Genomic DNA, 18,963 nt, shown 5'->3' with positions numbered 1-18,963 from the left:
AACCCTAACCCTAAACACGTATTCATTTGCACACGCGAGTTAGGGATAGGGTTAGGGTTAGGGTTAGGGATAGGGTTAGGGTTAGGATCGACCACTCAAGACTAACTCGCGCGTTCGGGTCCGCGCTGCTTTAGTAGTACCATATATATATATATATCTGTTTTCTTTCTTTCAGTCCCACTGCGTGGTACCTTGGGCAGGAGTCTTCTACAATATCCTTGGGCGTGAGTCGAGGGCGAATACACAACGGAATAGCAATTATTTCGTCTTAGCTTTCACTGCTTATACTAAACACAGGACATTTTTGCCTTACGATATGGAACAATTCCTTTTCCGTCACTTTTTTTAAAATGGCACTCCGTCGGTTACGACGACGAGGTTCCTGTTTATCTCATCAAGAAAACACTCTTCTCGTAAAATTAACGAACAAGTGACTGAGTACTCCACAGACATGCATACCATTACGTAGTTCTCGGGGAGATTCAGCCTCACACAGAACGTGACAACGCTGGCCCCTTTGAATTACAGTTACAACTCATTTTTGCCAGCTGAGTGGACTGCAGTAAGCTGAAGTAGAGTGCCTTGCTCAAGAACACAGCACGCCGCCAGGAATCGTACTCATGTCCTTACGATCGTGGGCCGAATATCCCTAACTCCTGAGCCACGCACCTTTACTCTCTTAACCGCGGAGAAAAGGAGTGAACCGATAGAGACAGGGAAAGGAAAGCCTCGGTCATTTACAATGACGATTAGACTGAAATACGATCGATCTTTTCTAGCTTTTTTACTTTTAACAATGAAGAAGAGGGAAAGAGATTTAGTAATGAATGGAGGGGAAATTCTTTCAGATGTTTAGGTTTTCATTTTGGGAGTTCTAGTACGATCGAGTGTCAGTTCTTTCCTCTTTCCCCCATCCCCTGTACTTATTCGCCTTTTTTTCATAGAAATACTGATTTTGAACGGGGTATAGCTGTGAAACGAGCCCAGAAAATGGGTAATACACTCTACAAAATGGCTAGGGAAGAAAAGCTGTCAACAGGTGGCTACACGAAATTCAACTCTATACTTTAAAGAGTGTCTTCTCCTATAGCTTCGGGCCGACCAAAGCCTTGTGAGTGGATTTGGTAGACAGAAACTGAAAGAAGCCCGTCGCGGGCTTCGTTAAGTTTCCGTCTACCAAATCCACTTTGGTAGTCGGAAAGATTGACCCGTCGCCTTCCTTTGGCCGGGAGATGCAGGCAATTATTGTCTGGTGGTTGTAGCGAAAGAGGTAGTATGGTGGACTCGTTTGAAAGGGCTATAAAGTCAGATACTTTCCTCTTTGGTCAAGCCCTCATCAACTTTTTCAAGTTTCACTTGAAAAGGAAGTTGAGGGTGGAGAGGGAAGTGTTACCTTGTGACAAGTTTATTGAAAAGTGGGTGAATGTTGGAAGAATGGCCAGTGTGAAAGGACCAATTCTGAGTATACGCCTGTAAAAATCAAGCACCCGTGGCTTTTGTGGGGTTTACGAGTAACCTTTAAAGCCCCCCCCCTCTATTGGGAGTTTTATTTTAATTTTTCATTGTTTTTTTTATTGCTTACACTCGGAAAACTCTTTCTACCGTGTTGTGTGGTCTTTTATGTTGTTGCATGTCATTTTATGGCTGTTTATATTCACCCTTGCGGCCAATAAAATAAATTATTATTGTTGTTGTTGTTGTTGCTGCTGCTGCTTTTCGTGTTGTTGTTGTTGTTGTTGCTGCTGCTGTTGTTGTTTTGAAAGCAGACGGACGTACCTTCGCAAGCTGTAAGTTTTTGCCCAATTTTCATTGATATTTTATATATATTTGTGTAGCGAAGCCGACTGGGCTCCTGCTGAGCCAGTTGGTCAGACGGACATTTCCCCTTTTAGAGGCGAATTTCTCATTTTAAATTTTAATTTGAAAGTTGAAAATTTTAACAAAAAATGTCTTTGAAGAGAACTGTAAGCTGTTCCCTTCTTTGTACACCACACCCTCTGCAGATGAACGGACAACCCAAGTCGAACGTCAAACGTTAACACACTCCGCCCAATTCGCGCCTTAAAAGGCAAAGAAGAGAATAAAGAGAAACAGCGTTCTATCTCGTGCAGTGCTACAGAAGGCTGTTCTTTGGACCGCCTGCCCTCATCACCACCATTGCTCCTACACCGGGACAACATGTCTACCAGTGAGATTAACACCAGCAACAACAAGATCAAGTGTAACGGTTTCGCATCTGCAGCAAAGCAAAGTTCAGAGAAAATCGATGTCACAATGGAGGATATAAAAAAATGCAAAGGATTTGTTAAGGAAGGATGGAAACAATGTCTTCCTTAACACTCCAGAACAATTAATACAAGAGACAAAAGGACTGTCATGAACGGAATATTTAATATGAAACAGAAAAAAGTTGATGGGGCATCTCAACAGCAATATGGATGAAAAACAATCACGTAACCAAGAGGAAGCGATTCGGCATTGAAGAAGTTCGCTTCCCAACCGGAGAAGAGGCAAAGCAGCATTCCACAATTCCCCTAAAAACTGAGGATTTGCTGATCGTGCCGACATACCTTGATCGGCGCATTACCAAGATAAAATTAGAGCAAGTGCCACCCGAACTTAATAGATGCTGGCTTGTGGCATCTGTCCTCTTAGACACAGAGGACTCTGTTACAGTTCTAGAAGTGCATAAATTGCACAGGGTATGGGTATGTAGCTTCTCGTTCAATTTGAACAAGAAAGCATTAAACGCCATATCCGACTCCATTAATTTGCCAGACGACACAAGGCGACACGTTGCTATGGAGGCACGGCGAACTAAAGTGCTACCTCTGCAGCAGCAGAAAAATCACTTAAATTTGGAATGAAGGAAAAAAACACCAGTGTCAGAGACATCTCCAGTGCAGCAACAACAAGAACAGCAGGAGATGCAGTGGAGGTAGAAAGCAAAATCTCCCGCACCACCAACAAAAGCGACATCACCTCTCCAACCATTGTCAGACCAACATCAAAGACACCAGCCAGAGTAAATCTACCAACAACAACACCATTTTCAACAGCAATAACACCACCAGAAACAACAAATGAAGCTGCACTACAAAAGAAAAAAAAAAGCCAAAATGGACCCCAAGGACATTCCCTTTTCCAACCAAATCAGCTTGGACAATGCGAGCACTGATAGCGAGAAGGGAGAGTGGCACACAGTGCCACCGAAAAATAGAAGAAAAAAGAAGACTAAAGAGGCAACCGATAAAATGGGGAGGCACGAGAAAGTAGAGCTTCCCAACAGCAACAACATGCACTCAAAACATTCAACAACATCTTCTCCAGCACTACCACCGCAAACACCAACACAAATTACAACACACAGACACCACCACCACCAACATCACAGCAGTAAACACAAATAGTGAACACCTTAGAAAACACAGACCCCCACAATGGCAGATTTCGTCATCCCCACCCACAACACATCACCAGCAAGCATACTTTCAAAATAACACGACAGAACTACGAGATTATACAAACCAAATTTCCCGATGTTGGGTCACCCGAGAAAAGTTTCTCAAGAAAATTATATAAAAATCTCATGGAAACACCTACAATAAAACACAAGGGAGCCACCCCACCAGACAATGGCAGTGAGTAGAGCTTTTTCTCCTGCATAAAACTTTTTTTTTTTGAAACATGGTTGTGCTCAGAATCGGTAGTATAAATGTGAGGGGCCTCGGGTCGCCGCCTTGGAAACAAGGTCACCTCTTAAACGACCTGAGGTCTTATAGTGTGGAAGAAACCAGGCTATCCGATCTGCGGGAACTCGCCGCCCTTTTTTCTATCTCCGGGCGGCGATGGTACTGTGGTGCTATTCCAGAAAGGCCTGGATTTGAAAATAAGGGCAATTTTTGGCGGTCCTGGACGTGAACAGTAGTGACAGCGGTGCCTTCAGACTGGTGGGTACCTATGCTCCGACTGGGGCAGGGCAATCGGATTATTTCAAACGTCTGGAGGTTTTCCTGGGTACGTCTCGCACTTTAGTGCTAGTAGGGGATTGGAACGCTGTCTTAAACAAACGTTTCGATTGGGTGGGCGTGTAAGCATCTGATAGGAGAGGAGGGTTCAAAAGCCTCACCAACCTGCTCAGATGCTTTCAGTTGTCTGACCGGTATCGACTAGACAACCCGAATGTGCCAATGTAGACTTGGACAAATCGCATCAGGTCGTCTATATCGTACTTAGAGTTTTCTGTAGGCCAGCAGATAAGGATAGCATAGAGTGTCCACATTTCCACAGTCGGTTACGCAGACCACAAATTCATGATCTGTATGGTCGACTTAGACAGGGTCCCGGTTACTGGAGGCTAAATGTGTCGTTAACGGCGTGCAAAGCTTACAGAGACCAGATTAGTTTATTAGTTGAGGGGTGGGGGGCAATCGTCAACAATAACTGGTCGTGGACAAGCTGATTGGCAAAGCGCAAACCTGTGCTGTCCCAACCAGGTCTAAACCGTTTTGCATGCACCCGTCCAGTGTCCGAGTATTGCTGACCTGTGTGTTTATGTTGAACAGCTGCTGTCATGTGTATTGACGGATCTGGCTATCAGCTGAATCCATAGTAAAGATTGCCCTGCAGAACTCTTTTAACCGGGAGGGGAAGGCAATTTTCAATTGTCTAGTGGCTGTAGCGAAAGAGGTGGTATGGTGGACTTGTTTGAAAGGGCTAAAGTCAGACATTTTTTATTCTTTGGCCAGGGCCTCATCAACTTTTTCAAGTTCCACTTGAAAAGGAAGATGAGAGTAGAGAGGGAAGTGCTGTCTCATAGCAAATTTGTTGAAAGGTGGGTGAATGTGGGAAGAATGGCCAGTGTGAAAGGACCAATTCTGAGATTACACCTGTAAAAAGGAGTATAAAAGGAGAAAGGGCTCTCACCTTGTTGACCAGGCACCTGTGGCTTTTATGGGTTTTCCCACAAGTAACCTTCAAAGTGCCTCGTCCAATTGGAAGTTTTTACTTGTTAAATATTTCTTGTTATCAAATGTCTACATGGACTTTTCTTCTGGCAAAACCCTTTGTTTATCGTCCTGTTTGTCTTTTCATGTTTTTAATTTATATTAGCCCTTGTGGCCAATAAAACAGAATTAGTTATAATTATAATAATAATTATTATTATTATTAGTAGTAGTAGTAGTAGTAGTTTTTAATCTGTAGCTTTTTTGTGTCGTTTCAACAAGGATGAAGAACTTGCAAGACAGCTTGTTGAACTTGGTTACCGAGGAAGTGGAGAGGTTTTGAAACGGGAAGAATTTGATGCCAGAAAGTCAGCTGCTGAAGCTAGCAGATTGTCCAAGCACAAACAAAAGAAGTAAGTTGAAATTGAACCCCTCTCCTCCTTCTCCCTTACGCTCAGTGTCTTCTCCCTTCCTTTAATCCTTCTTGGTCTTTGTCTCTCTATTTCTCTTGCCCACTTCCATTCCTTTGTCAGTCTATCTATCTGTCTGTCCGTCTATCTATCTATTTATCTATCTATCTGTATGTCTATCTATATATCTATCTATTTGTCTGTCTGTCTATCTATCTATTATTACCTCAATGTAAGGTGGTGAGCTGGCAGAATCATTAGCACACCAGGTGAAATGCTTAGTGGTATTTTGTCTGTCTTTACGTTCTGAGTTCAAATTCCACCGAGGTCGACTTTGCCTTTCATCTTTTCGGGGTCAATAAATTAAGTACCAGTTATGCACTGGGGTCGATGTAATCGACTTAATCTCTTTGTTTGTCCCCTCTATGTCTAGCCCCTTGTAGGTAATAAGGAAATCAAAATCGTTAGCATGCCAAGAAAAATGCTCAGTGATGTTTCACCCATCTGCACATTCTGAGTTCATTTTCCGCCGAGGTCCACTTTGCTTTTCACCTTTCAAGGTCGATAAAATAAGTACCAGTTGTGTACTGGGGTCAAAGTAACCAACTTAGCCTCTTCCCTGACATTGTTGAATTTGTACCAAGATTTGAAATCAATATTATCTCGATACCCCCCTTCCCCTCCAACTACTGTAGGATTAACCCTATCACCAGTATCTTCTATATTGTTGTCTGTTGAAACTTCCAGGATTCTTGTTAGTGCTGGTAAAGACCTGAAGGATCCATTATTAAAGGAACTCGCCAAAAGAGAAGACGCTAATCGAAGTGGGAAAATTACGGTAAGCTCCTTAACTTTAAATTGTTTAATTAAACAATATGGTAACACTGAATCTTAAAACCATGTTAGAAGTAGATAAGATCGTTTCTGTCTGGCTGCACCTGTAGAAGTTTTAAAGCTTAGTGAAAATTTAAAAAATTTGATGTATTGATGTAATTTTCCACGCTGAATCTCAGATTTTTACCTGGTCAGAAAACAGGCCACTTTTTCCAGAAAAAATTCTTTGAGAAACATTATGGAGATTTAAAGTTTGATCATTTTAACTCAGTCAGAAAACAGGATTTGGAAGCTGTCATTTTGTGCATGACTGCACGTGTTGTCAACTAAATAAATGAAATATTGGTGGAATTCTGCTTTATACCTGCCATAACCAGTGGCCCCGGAATGAAATTTGCTTAGTGGGTGCAAACTCAGATCCAAATTTTTTCACAAACAAAGCCGATTTTTTCAATCTTAATATCAAAACAAACATAGGTAAGATCTTTCATTATTATATATGGAAAAGTAATGCTTCAAATCATAAAAAAAAATTTTCTATACTCACTCGTTTTGGCAATGAAGTTTTCCAAGAGAATCTCCAAAGTGCTCAAGTTTTTATGTACATGCATTACAGCATAGTGTTGCATCATTGTGGTATGGAGTCAGGTTTTCAAACAAGCAAAGTGTGCTGGAAATTCTCTTGCTTGAGGCAACAGACAGGCTTGCAACATGACAACATTCTTATCGCAAAGGTGGTGCCCCAGCATGGCCGCACTGTTGGGGGCTGAACTCAAAACCAAGGAGTTACAAGAATGAGTTTGTTACCCACAGCACCACACTTCAAAAAAAAAAAAACTGCAATGAAAGAAAGAGTTAAAAAACAAAATTTTTGCAAAAAAATAGGAAAAGGACAGAAATAAAATCTCGCACATCTTGGTTTTGAACTCGTGATAAAGACTTTACAGATCAAATCAATCAATCAATTAATATTTGAAGCCAATAACTGAGTCACTAAATTTTGTTAGTGGAGACAAGTCACTTTTAATTTTCTTTTATTCTTAAGAAAATGATTTAATTTAGTTTCAGTAACAGAGTTAAGCAGGTTTTTTTTTTTTCTTTTTCGAATTTCAAAATTTTGGTTTCAGGAGGAGGAGGAGGAGTTGCCCTTGTTGTTATTGGTGGTGGTGTTTATGCTGTTGTTGTGGTGGTACCTTCAGTTCTCTAGAATTGTTTGTTTTTGCGAGAACTGACGTGTAAAACAAATGGCAAGTTTAGGTTTGGCACTGTGCTGAGCTTAGCATTTGATGAACATGTATTATATATATTTGTATGTATGTATGTATAAAATATATATATATATATATATATAAATATATATGTGTATATGTATGTATGTATATCTATATCCATATCGATATGTATGTGTGTATATATATTTATACCTATGCATATATCTATGTCTATATATATATGTGTGTGTGTGTGTGTATATATATATATATATATATATATATACACAATTATACATATGTGCATGCCTGTATATACACACATATTAATACACACAGAAATAGATAGAGAGAAATACTGATAGAAACAAAAAGAGAAGTTTAAAAAAAAAAATCTATGAAAACAAAACAACTAAATAATAAAATAAAAAATAGTTTAGTGATTATGAAGCGGAGATGAAATTTCTTGCAATTATCTTTTAAGGAAATTCCATCTCAACCCCGTCCCCACCTCCTGTCTCATTGTTACCATTTTACCAATTACGGTTCTGAGACAGACACAATTTGCTTTGATTGATTCCTTGTTTGGTCTGATAAGTGAGGAGTGAGATGGGAGAGAGAGTGAGAAGGGGGAAATTACTTATTCAGATGTTTTTTCTGTGAGGTTTTTTTTTTTAACATTTCTCTCTCTCTTTCTCTCTCTCACACACACATACACAATCTTCCCCTCGTGCTTCAAACTTTAATTCTTTGTCGTATGTGTGTGTGTTGGAATATATTTATATATATATGTATGTAAGTATGTATGTATACATATATATACTTCAGTGGTGACTCCGTATAAATCTAGTAAAGTGAACGTGTATTTTCAAGCTGATTTAATTTCTGCCAACACTAACTTCAAGTATGTAATTGCAACCAACAACTCAGGCTCCTTTTATTGAACCTGGTTGCAGTTCGTTTATTTTCATTCAGCATCTGGCGGTCATCATTCGAAGCAGACATTCTCTCGACATATTTCACACACACCTGACTCAGACTCAGATGTTACAGCCCAAGCTTTTACCTATAATCGTAAAAATGAAAAGTAATCCAAATTCAATGTTTTCTTGAAACAATAAATTTCTATAGAGATTAGGATTTAAATTCTAATCTATGAAAAGTTTCCATTCTACAACATTCTTAAAGGAACAAAAATTATCCAGCAACTCAGGCTAATACGAATGAGCCTGGTAGGTGTAAAAGACTAACTGGCATCTCTTGTCAAGAGTACACGCAACAGTCGGATCGCTGTTATTTGTTCTAGTTGTTAGGGGTGTTGCACTCATGATCACGTGATCGTGGTTTCAATTCCTAAACCGGGCGGTATGTTTGTGTTCTTGAGCAAAATACTTCGTCTTATGTTACTCTGCGAACACTTCGACACCTGACCTGTGGTACCCTGTGCACCTGTTCAGGTAACATCAATTTGATGGAGAGAGTGAACTAATGCGCGGCACGAACACTCGATCACAATAAACAAATCATTTGTGCAGGTCGTTTGGCAAAAACTCAACACTCATGAAGTCTTCGACGGGAGGGTCCGTCATTATATATTATACTGTGTGTGTGTGTGAGCGAGAGAGAGAGAGAGAGAGAAAGAAAGAGAAAGAGAGTACACACGCTGGGTATGACTTTAAACTACATTTAGTTGTGAGGTTCTGTATCAGGAGCTCCAGAGTTTTTCAAAAGTGCTGAACCACCCCCTAATCACTATTGCTTTCAGGTCTACACTGACCCGAGTAGTAATACCTGTCAGGGTCCCAGGTTTATGTGATGACAATTGATCCTAAGTGTGGGGACACAGAAATACCTTTGGTTGGTGTCAGGGCACCCAGTAAAACCTCCAGGAGTGAGGGATCCTTTGCTGTTGTCACAGCATCCTTCTTGGAGACGGTCACTCTGTAGTTTCCGGTGATTACTGGTCATCTTGCTTTGGCCTGTCCCTAGGGTACTAATCATAGAGACTCAGAGAATGATACTCATGCTGCACAAGTGGTTATCACTAGAATCCAATGACGTACAGATATGTCTCTTTATGGTGTCCTCATTTGTCATCACATCTGCTGAAAGTCATATGAAGTTAGAAAGGAGCGGCGTCTGCACACCAAACCAGTTCAAAGCGCAGACAGTAAGTTAGAACTTTCGTTCGTCACCCTTGCTTCTGTAACGGGACTAAAGAGTCATCTGAGAGGGCATGGGTGGAATGTCAGAAATGAATGCCATTGACGAGGTTGGTGGGAGTAATTGGAGAATATGCTTGATACTGAACTCCATGCTGGAAACTGCTTTGTTGATGAAGTGTTTGGGTTTGTTGGTATTATTGCCAAAACGGTATCCATCTTCACTATTCACAAAGAGCAGTGGATACTGGAGTGCATTGTAGGATGTAGTAATTCCTACAAAACCTCTTGGTAAACAATATTCTTTGTTTTCCCCTGTGGAACAAATGCAAATGGATTTTTTTTTTTTGCTTCCCACTCAAAGTAGCCAACATTTAATCGCTTGTGTGAGAAGCATGACTCTTCTTAGTGAAGTTCTATTACAGACAGTGTTTGACCCTGGGATTTATTGATAGACATTACAAAGCTGATACAAATAGGAAACTGCACTCTTCTGAGTGAAAAAGGAATTTCTGCTCCCAGTGGAAAGATAGGAATTCTGGGTATGAAAATATACTCTCTTTTTCCACATCCAGAGAGAATGATGGCCACAATAACATGTGGCATCATCTTTACCGCCAGTTGTGTCGCATTGCTGAGTGTTGGTGGATCAAAATCCCTCAATAACATTACTGGAGTTCCAATCTATAGGGAGATAGTCCTGCAGGCTCCAATGAATTGAGAAATTCTGTTGGACAATTTACTACCTCTTCTGGATCTGGGATTGTATCAAATGACTTATAAATGTGAGGTCTTCCGGGAAGGTATTGCAGAAGCTGTTCATTAATTTTACTTACAGTGCTGTTTTTTGGATCCAGTATTGCTCTTTCACATAGCCAATTGAGATCGAGATAATTTTTTGACCAATGGATGTGAGGGAGACAATCCATTTCAGAAAGTTACTTTGCAAAGAGTCAAAGAGTTACCTCCCTTCTCGCACATAACTCAGAGGGTGTGTTATGTGAAAACTTTTAAGAGTCTAAAGCCATCCCTGGAACATAAGTAATGTATGTTCCCAGTTTGGAGAAAGTCAGTTGTGAACTTCAGAAGTTATGCGGGTTTACACACACACACAAACTCACATATATATAGATATATAAACACACACACATATACAAACATATGTGTATATATACACGCATGCATACACAGAAATTCATTCGCACACACCCACCCACTCATACACACACATACTTGTGCATTTATGACCTAAATCCTATTTTTCTCACCTCTTATTCTTCTTTCCTTTCCAGCACTCCTATTTTCCCTCCCACTCTTCCTCGAAACCGTGTTCTTCGCAACATCATTGGCGATATTTTAATCTCCATTGATCCCACAAAACCATGTTTCTTTTTTCCTGCATTAGGAAGGGTATCTAGTTGTAAAAAACAGGTGGAAGCAGATATTGGGACTTCATGCAGCACAATCCTACGGGTATATTGGATCACATCAAACTGACCATCCCATCCATGGAAGAGTGATGTTAAATCATTTATATACTGATATATATATATATATATATATATATATATATATATCTGTATTTCTGAATTATGGCTACCATTAGTTTCATGTTAAGAAGAGTAGGAAAAATCCAAGTATCTTAACAATTTTTCTAGCCGATCACATGGAGAAAGGTGTTCACCTCCATTTTGGAAAACAACCTCATTTCATTCATGAGGTTTCTTGTAAATTTGCATAAATGAAACAATGAAATAATGAATCAAGTGACATTACTCTAGAAGGTATTTTGGTGGGGTTTGTCTCTGAATGACGTACAACCTCAACATACAAGTACTAAAACACTATGCCCAAAACAAAATCAAACAAATAATACAAAAACAATTAAGAAATTTACCGAAAAAGACAAATCCACTGCAGACAAACACACCCCTCATATGCCTTGTAGAGTAACGTCCCTTGATTCATTGTTTCATTTACGTGAATGAACAAATATCCTGTGAACAAAACGATATTGTTTTCCAAAATGGAGGTGAACACCTTTCTCCATGTGATTGGCTAGAAAAATTGTTAAGATACTTGGATATTTTCCTACTCTCCTTAACATGAAACCAATGGTAGCCTTAATTCACAAATAAAGAAATTATTTATCCACCAATGCAGTGTTGAGCACTCATTTCATCATTTTACATTTACGTATGTATGTACGTATGTATGCATGCATATGTATGTATATATATATATATATATGTGTGTGTGTATATATATATATATATATATATCATCATCATCATCATTCATCGTCGTTTAACGTCTGCTTTCCATGCTAGCGTCAGTAAATAGTGGGGTTGTGTTAACCGCACGTGGAGAAATAATAGGAAAATGAAAAATAATAATAAGGCAGAATGCTAAACTGGAAGCATATTTTAATAAAGATTTCTCTAACTGGCTTTCATTGCGAAGCAAATTTTCAAGAAGAGGGAGAATGAAAATGTTTTTTACAAAGAAGTACAAAATGAAGAAAATATTATATAAAAAAAATAATATATAAAAAAATAAATATACCAATACATTATATTGTCTTTGAGCTTTTGAAGTTCAATGGTAATTCATGTAGATAATCGTTGGAAAAATAAGGATGCATGAGAATTGAGAGTTGTGTTAGATTTAAAAAAGGGTTAAAAGTTTGTGTTAAGCAGGAAGTGTGTGTAAGGGGAGACAAATGTTTTTAGTTGGAGTTTTTGAAGAAAAGAGTTCATAACTCCAACTAAAGACATCACCTTCCCTGCTAAGGGTTGGACACAAGCCTTCGTTCGAGGTGGTGAGTTATCATACTCCTATTGCTTCGACTGGATTTTAGTCTCAGGATCATAGTGATGGACCCATGTTTCATTCTGTGTGATAAGTCTGCCGAAAAAGTCCCCTTTGTTTTCTTGGCACATTACCAACAGAGCCTGGGTGCAATTGACTTGTTCCTGCTTCTGAAAAGGTGTGAACATCCGGGGAATCCATCTTGTAGACAACCTCCACACGTGCAAATAGTCATGAATGATTTTTTTTTTCCATGGACCCTACATTTATCTTCACTTCTTCGGTTAGTTACTGAATAGTTATGTAGCGAACCTTCAAAATGGCAGCTTCCACTTTATGGATGGTGTCGCCATCAATGGTGGAATGTGGCCATCCAGGAATAGGAGCATTTTCCACCGATGTCTGACCATGTATGAACTGGTGATGCCAGTGCTTGACTACATCGTATGATGGTGCATCATCACTATAAACTTCTTTCATCTCATTGGAAGTCTCTTTTGGTGTACAACCTTTCAAGTATAAGAAGCTGACCACTGATCTGCATTCAACTGCCTGCATTATAACTGCTTAGTCCACTTCAGCAGCCTTAAAAGACAAATGAATACTAGTAGAGAGCTACAATTTACAATGTGACATGTAGAGACATGTATGATTATATTTGTCCAAGTTCTGTTTCCTGCAATAACCGGAAGTGGGTCAGGAGAAATCGTTAATGAACACCCTTCATGCACGTGTGTGTGTGTGTATGTACACACACATGTATATATGTGTATATATCTATATATATCTATATATCTATATTTCTATCTATCTATCTATCTATATATATATATATATATATATGTGTGTATGTGTGTGTACACACATGCACATGTGTATATATAGAATAAGTGAAACACAGGCACACGACTGAGTTGAAGGCAGGTTTACTTCTGCCTTTTAGCATGTAAAGAAAACGGTGTTGTAGCAGTGTACACAGCATGTATACACTGCCTACCTTGCCTATCTTGGCGGCACGCCCCTGGTGTATATGTGTGTGTATGTACATATAGTGAGCTAGATAGATAGACAGAGGGGGGAGATAGACATATATACACATACATATATGTATGTATGTATAAATATGCATATGTACCTACATTCACTTATGTATATGTGATCTATCTTTCTCTTTCACTGCTTCTCTCTCTCTCTCTTTATATGTGTGTATCTCTCTCTCTTTTTATATGTGTGTATCTCTCTCTCTCTCTCTCATATATATATATATATATATATATATATATATATATATATAGAGAGAGAGAGAGAGAGAGAGAGAGAGAGAGAGAGAGAGAGAGAGAGAGAGAGAGAGAGAGAGAGGGCATACTAATGTTTAAAGATGTATGAAAACTTCCTAAGTACATACATTTATGAATGTCCATATACATAAATGCACATACATACAAATACACACTTTTACACACACATAAATATGTATGTATGCATGCATATATGTAAATATATGCACACTCGCAATGTATATATGTGTGATTGTGTATGTATGTATGTGTAGGTATGCATGTGTGTTTGTGTTTGTGTATATATGTATGTTTCATGGTATTTCTGTTAGTTTTCTTATAACCAATCTTCAATATTTCTCCATTTACATCTAATTAAAAATAATATTCTAGCACCGAAAATGCCAAATGTTGTTCAGGAACTCAGAATATTCTAAGAATAATTGACTCCATGTTCTATTCTGTTCTTCGCAGAAGAATTTGCTACATATTTTTTTTTTGTTTGTTTTGTGTTTTTGTCACCTATTTATTTTCAGACTAATAAATTCTTCGAGAGTGACCCCAAACACAAATGAATATAGCAACAACAAGTGCACAAATAAGGTTAATGGGAAGAGGTGGGGGGAAGGATGGCCAAAGACAAAAAGATGTGTTTTGAGGAGTGGTCACAGTTAGAGTTTTGTGAGAGGGGTTCAAGACAGGGATTAGGGTTAGAGTTTTGTGAGAGGGGTTCGAGACAAGGGTTAAGGTTAGGGTTTTTCTGTTATTCTTCCACTGTTATTCTTTCTCTGCTATTCTTCCTCTGTTATTCTTCCTCTCTTATTCTTTCTCTGTTATTCTTCCTCTGCTATTCTTCCTCTCTTATTCTTTTTCTGTTATTCTTCCACTGTTATTCTTCCTCTGTTATTCTTCCTCTGTTATTCTTCCTCTCTTATTCTTTCTCTGTTATTCTTCCTCTCTTATTCTTCCTCTCTTATTCTTCCTTTGTTATTCTTTCTCTGTTATTCTTCCTATTATTCTTTCTCTGTTTTGTGAGAGGGGTTCAAGACAGGGATTAGGGTTAGAGTTTTGTGAGAGGGGTTCGAGACAAGGGTTAGGGTTAGAGTTAGGATTAATGATTGCGGTTGGAGTTGGGATTGGCAATTAGGATTAGAGTTAGGATGAGCAGTTAGGGTTGGTGAAGGCATGTGGCTTAATGGTTATGGTATTCTGTCTTACAGGATCATGAGTTCGATTTCCCAGCGGCACATTGTATTCCTTCAGCAAGACACTTTACTTCATGTTGCTCTGGTCCACTCAACTGGCAAAAGTGAGTTGTACCTGTAATTCAAAAGGGGAAGTCTTGTCACATTCTGTGTCATGCTGAATCTCACTGAGAACTGCATTAAGTGTACGTGTGTCTGTGTAGTACTCAGCCACTTGCATGTCCATTTTACAATCAGGCTGTTCAATGATCATATCAACTCGAACTCTCCTCATAACCGATGGAGTGCTAGTGAAGGGTTAGTGATTGAGTTTTGTGTTTGAGGTGCTTGTAGTTGGGGTTGACTGTTCGGGTGGGTTGTTGAGGTTAATGGTTGATGTCAATTACTAAGGTCAGTAGCAGGGATTAATGATTAGGGCTGCTAGTTAACGATAAGGGTTAGGTTTGGTGGTTACAAATTATAGTTAAGGTTAGTGTATGACGCTAGGGTTAGTGCTTGTGGTAAGGTTTGGTAGTGTTAGAGTTGAGGCTAAGGTTAGTGTTAATATGAAGGCACATGGCTTAGTGGTTAGGGTATTCGGTTCACGATCGTAAGGTCAGGAGTTCAATTCCCAGCGATGCGTTGTGTCCTTGAGCAAGACACTTTATTTCACGTTGCTCCAGTTCACTCAGCTGGCAAAAATGAGTTGTACCTGTATTTCTCTGTTATTCTTCCTCTGTTATTGTTCCTCTGTTGTTCTTCCTCTGCTATTCTTCCTCTGTTATTCTTCCTCTCTTATTCTTCCTCTCTTATTCTTCTTGTTATTCTTTCTCTGTTATTCTTCCTCTCTTATTCTTCCTCTGCTATTCTTCCTCTCTTATTCTTCCTCTCTTATTCTTTCTTTGTTATTCTTCCTCTCTTATTCTTCCTATTATTCTTTCTCTGTAGACGATTATATTCATTCGAGACAAGAACTTTCGAGGCCATGAAATGTCGGGTTATATAGATTATGCTCACAGACTGAAGACAGAAGACTTTGAGCCATATTTTCTTGGGAAGAAGCGTCTACAACCAAGACCAACAGATTTAAGGTAATTAAAAGCATTTTTGTGGGTCCTTTTTACTCCTCTCTAAATTGGCAAGTGAAAGGCAATTATATATTTTCTCACTGGCAATGTCTTGGTCTGTCTTTCATTCTTATGGGGGATCATAGGACCAACACAAACTCTTATTAATTGTACCCCCACCCCACCTCAGCCCACGACCACGACCAAAAACACATGTACCCCACTGCATAATGTGTGTCACCATCACCACCACCACCACCTCTATCATTATCACCATCATCATCATCATTGTCATCGTTGTCGTCATCATTGTCATCGTCATGTTTGTCGCCATCATCATCTTCATCATCATCGTCATCATCTTCGTTGTCTTCATATTTGTTGTCATCATCATCTTCATCATCATCATCATCTTCGTCATCATCATTATTATCATTCGCCTGTTCTTCTCCTCCTCGTCATCTTCACCATACATTATTGCATTCCTTACATTCTGAGTTCAAATTATGTGTTGAGGTTAACTTTGCCTCTTATCTTTAAAGGAAGGGGATCAATAGAATAAAGTAACAGTCAAGAACTGGGGGTCGAAGTAATCAACTAGCCCTCTCCCCTAAAAATTCCAGGCCTTGTGCCTATAGTATAAACAAACATCATCATCATCATCATTTATATTATCGATACTACTACTACTGCTGCTGCTGCTTCTATTCATGTTGTTCATTGTGATGTTGTTTTATGATCCGATGTACAATGTCATTCAAGTCTGCTATTTCCTTGGAAGTTAGAACATCCGCAAAGAAATCGGCATCATGTGACTTCACAAAGGAACAACGAAGTTTGAGACGTACAATAACAAACACAATTTTACACACACACACACACACATGTACGCATACACACACAGCCATATATATATAAACATATATATACATATTCTTATAAGATGAGTATTTATAAAATATATATAGGCATTTGTGAGTGTGTGTGTATTTATATACATTCATTCATACATGCATGTTTATATACATATAACGTGTATATGTAACTGTGCATGTGCATAATAGATATGTACAAAATAAATATGTTTATATAAGTTTGTAGTATATATATACATATATATATATATGTACATACATATATATATATGTGTGTGTGTGTGTCTATATATGTATGTATATATGCATGCATGTCTGTACATGTGCATATATCTATGTGTGACTGCCCATAACAATTAACTTCCTGATTATATATATATATATATATACATATATATATATATATATAACTACATACACACACAGTGAGATATATTTGCACAGAAATACACATACTCACTTGAAATGTATGTTTGTATGTATGTATGTAGGTATGCATGTACATGTATACATACATGCATATATATATATATATAGATATAGATAGATAGATAGATATAGATATATGTACACTAATAAACACTTCCCTTTAATTTAGCGCAAACTTTTCTTCTCCTCTGCCGTCTATAGAATCCACAATTCTTTCCCCATTCTGTTAAATGGTTTATATATGGTGACACAGTTATTTAATACAATGTCAGACCTCGTGACACACATAAGGTACTGATGATTAAGAGTTCATACGTATATATGTACATATACGCATAAATATTTAAACACTTCCATGCATATATATATATATATATATATATATATATATATATATATATATATATATATATATTGCATACATAGATATATGCATACTCACCTGCATACATACTTACATACGGGTGGGTGTGTGTGTAAATATACATGCATACATATACACACACATAAATGTCTATATATTTTGTATTTGTGTATATATCTATATATATGTGTGTGTGTCTATGCGCGCGTGTGTGTGTGTATATGTATGTATATATATGTATATATGTATGTATATATATGTGTGTATGTATGTATATATATATATATATATATGTGTGTGTGTATACATATATATATATACATATATATATGTATACACATACATATATATATATATATATATATATATACATGCACACACTCATGTGTTTTAGTGTGTGTAAATTTGACGTATGTATGTTTGCGTGTGTATGTGTATGTTCATACATGATATATATCTTAATGTCTATAAAAATAAATACTTTTGTATGCAGGCATGTGTGTATATATATATATGTATATATATATTTACACACGCACGCACACACATACACACATTCAATATATATATATATATGTGCATAAGTATGCACGTGTCTTTCATACATATAGTCACATATGCACACGCACACACACACACACACATGTATAAGTGCATGTGTATCTATACATACATGTGTGTGTGTGTGTGTGCAGAATTCAGCTGGAATTGTCTTCAGAAAATGGTGAGTAATTGATTAAAGAGTCTTGAAGATGAAAAGTGAAAAGTTGTGTTCTATAACGAGTGAAGACACCTGCTGTTGGTGTCTGCAAGTGTGCAGCTGCATATTGCACATACAAGAGAATAAGCTTGAGGGGATTATCTAACATTATTAACAACAATAGTGAGGATGCTACAGCATGGCCGCAGTCACAGTGCTTCAAAGATAGAAGGATGGACTTGAGTAGAAGCGGGTAATGATCATCAGCATTATCGACATCATCAACATGGTCATTGTTGTTGCCAACGCCAGCATCACCACTGCAGTCGCTATCGCCACCACCACCGCCACCATCATCATCATCATAATCATGATCATCGTTGTTGTCGTCATCGTCATCATCATCACCATCATCCATGTTAACCATATATGTACTACACTGTCAGTTGATGTATAGCCTAGCAATATATACATAAATTTATATATGTATATATATATATATATATATATATATATATGAAAAGGTTTGAAAATGCACTTATTTTTTAAAATATTTATTTACTTAACCGGTTTCACTTTTTTAGAAAAAGATTATCAAAAAGTCTTTGAGAATAATAAAAAATGTTAAAAAACAGTTTGAGTATTAAAATGCATATATACATTCTTTGATGATAAAATATATTTAAAGTATAA

The 18,963-nt window shown here is 37.9% G+C and overlaps 1 protein-coding gene across 1 annotated transcript in view; it reads left to right on the top strand.

Annotated features, from left to right (window-relative positions):
- Positions 1 to 18,963, top strand: part of LOC106868753 (cilia- and flagella-associated protein 299) — a 25,028-nt gene that overhangs the window by 728 nt on the left and 5,337 nt on the right. Inside the window, exons 2-4 of the mRNA XM_014914177.2 lie at positions 5,229 to 5,359; positions 6,104 to 6,194; positions 15,784 to 15,926. Of these exons, the coding sequence (XP_014769663.1) occupies positions 5,229 to 5,359; positions 6,104 to 6,194; positions 15,784 to 15,926 (365 nt within the window). The remainder of the gene's footprint in view (positions 1 to 5,228; positions 5,360 to 6,103; positions 6,195 to 15,783; positions 15,927 to 18,963) is intronic.

Source organism: Octopus bimaculoides, chromosome 23 (genome assembly GCF_001194135.2).
Source record: "Octopus bimaculoides isolate UCB-OBI-ISO-001 chromosome 23, ASM119413v2, whole genome shotgun sequence".
In the NCBI taxonomy this organism is placed as follows: Eukaryota; Metazoa; Mollusca; class Cephalopoda; order Octopoda; family Octopodidae; genus Octopus; species Octopus bimaculoides.
The sequence above is the reverse complement of the archived record's forward strand: the minus strand, read 5'-3'. Positions and strand labels throughout refer to the sequence as shown.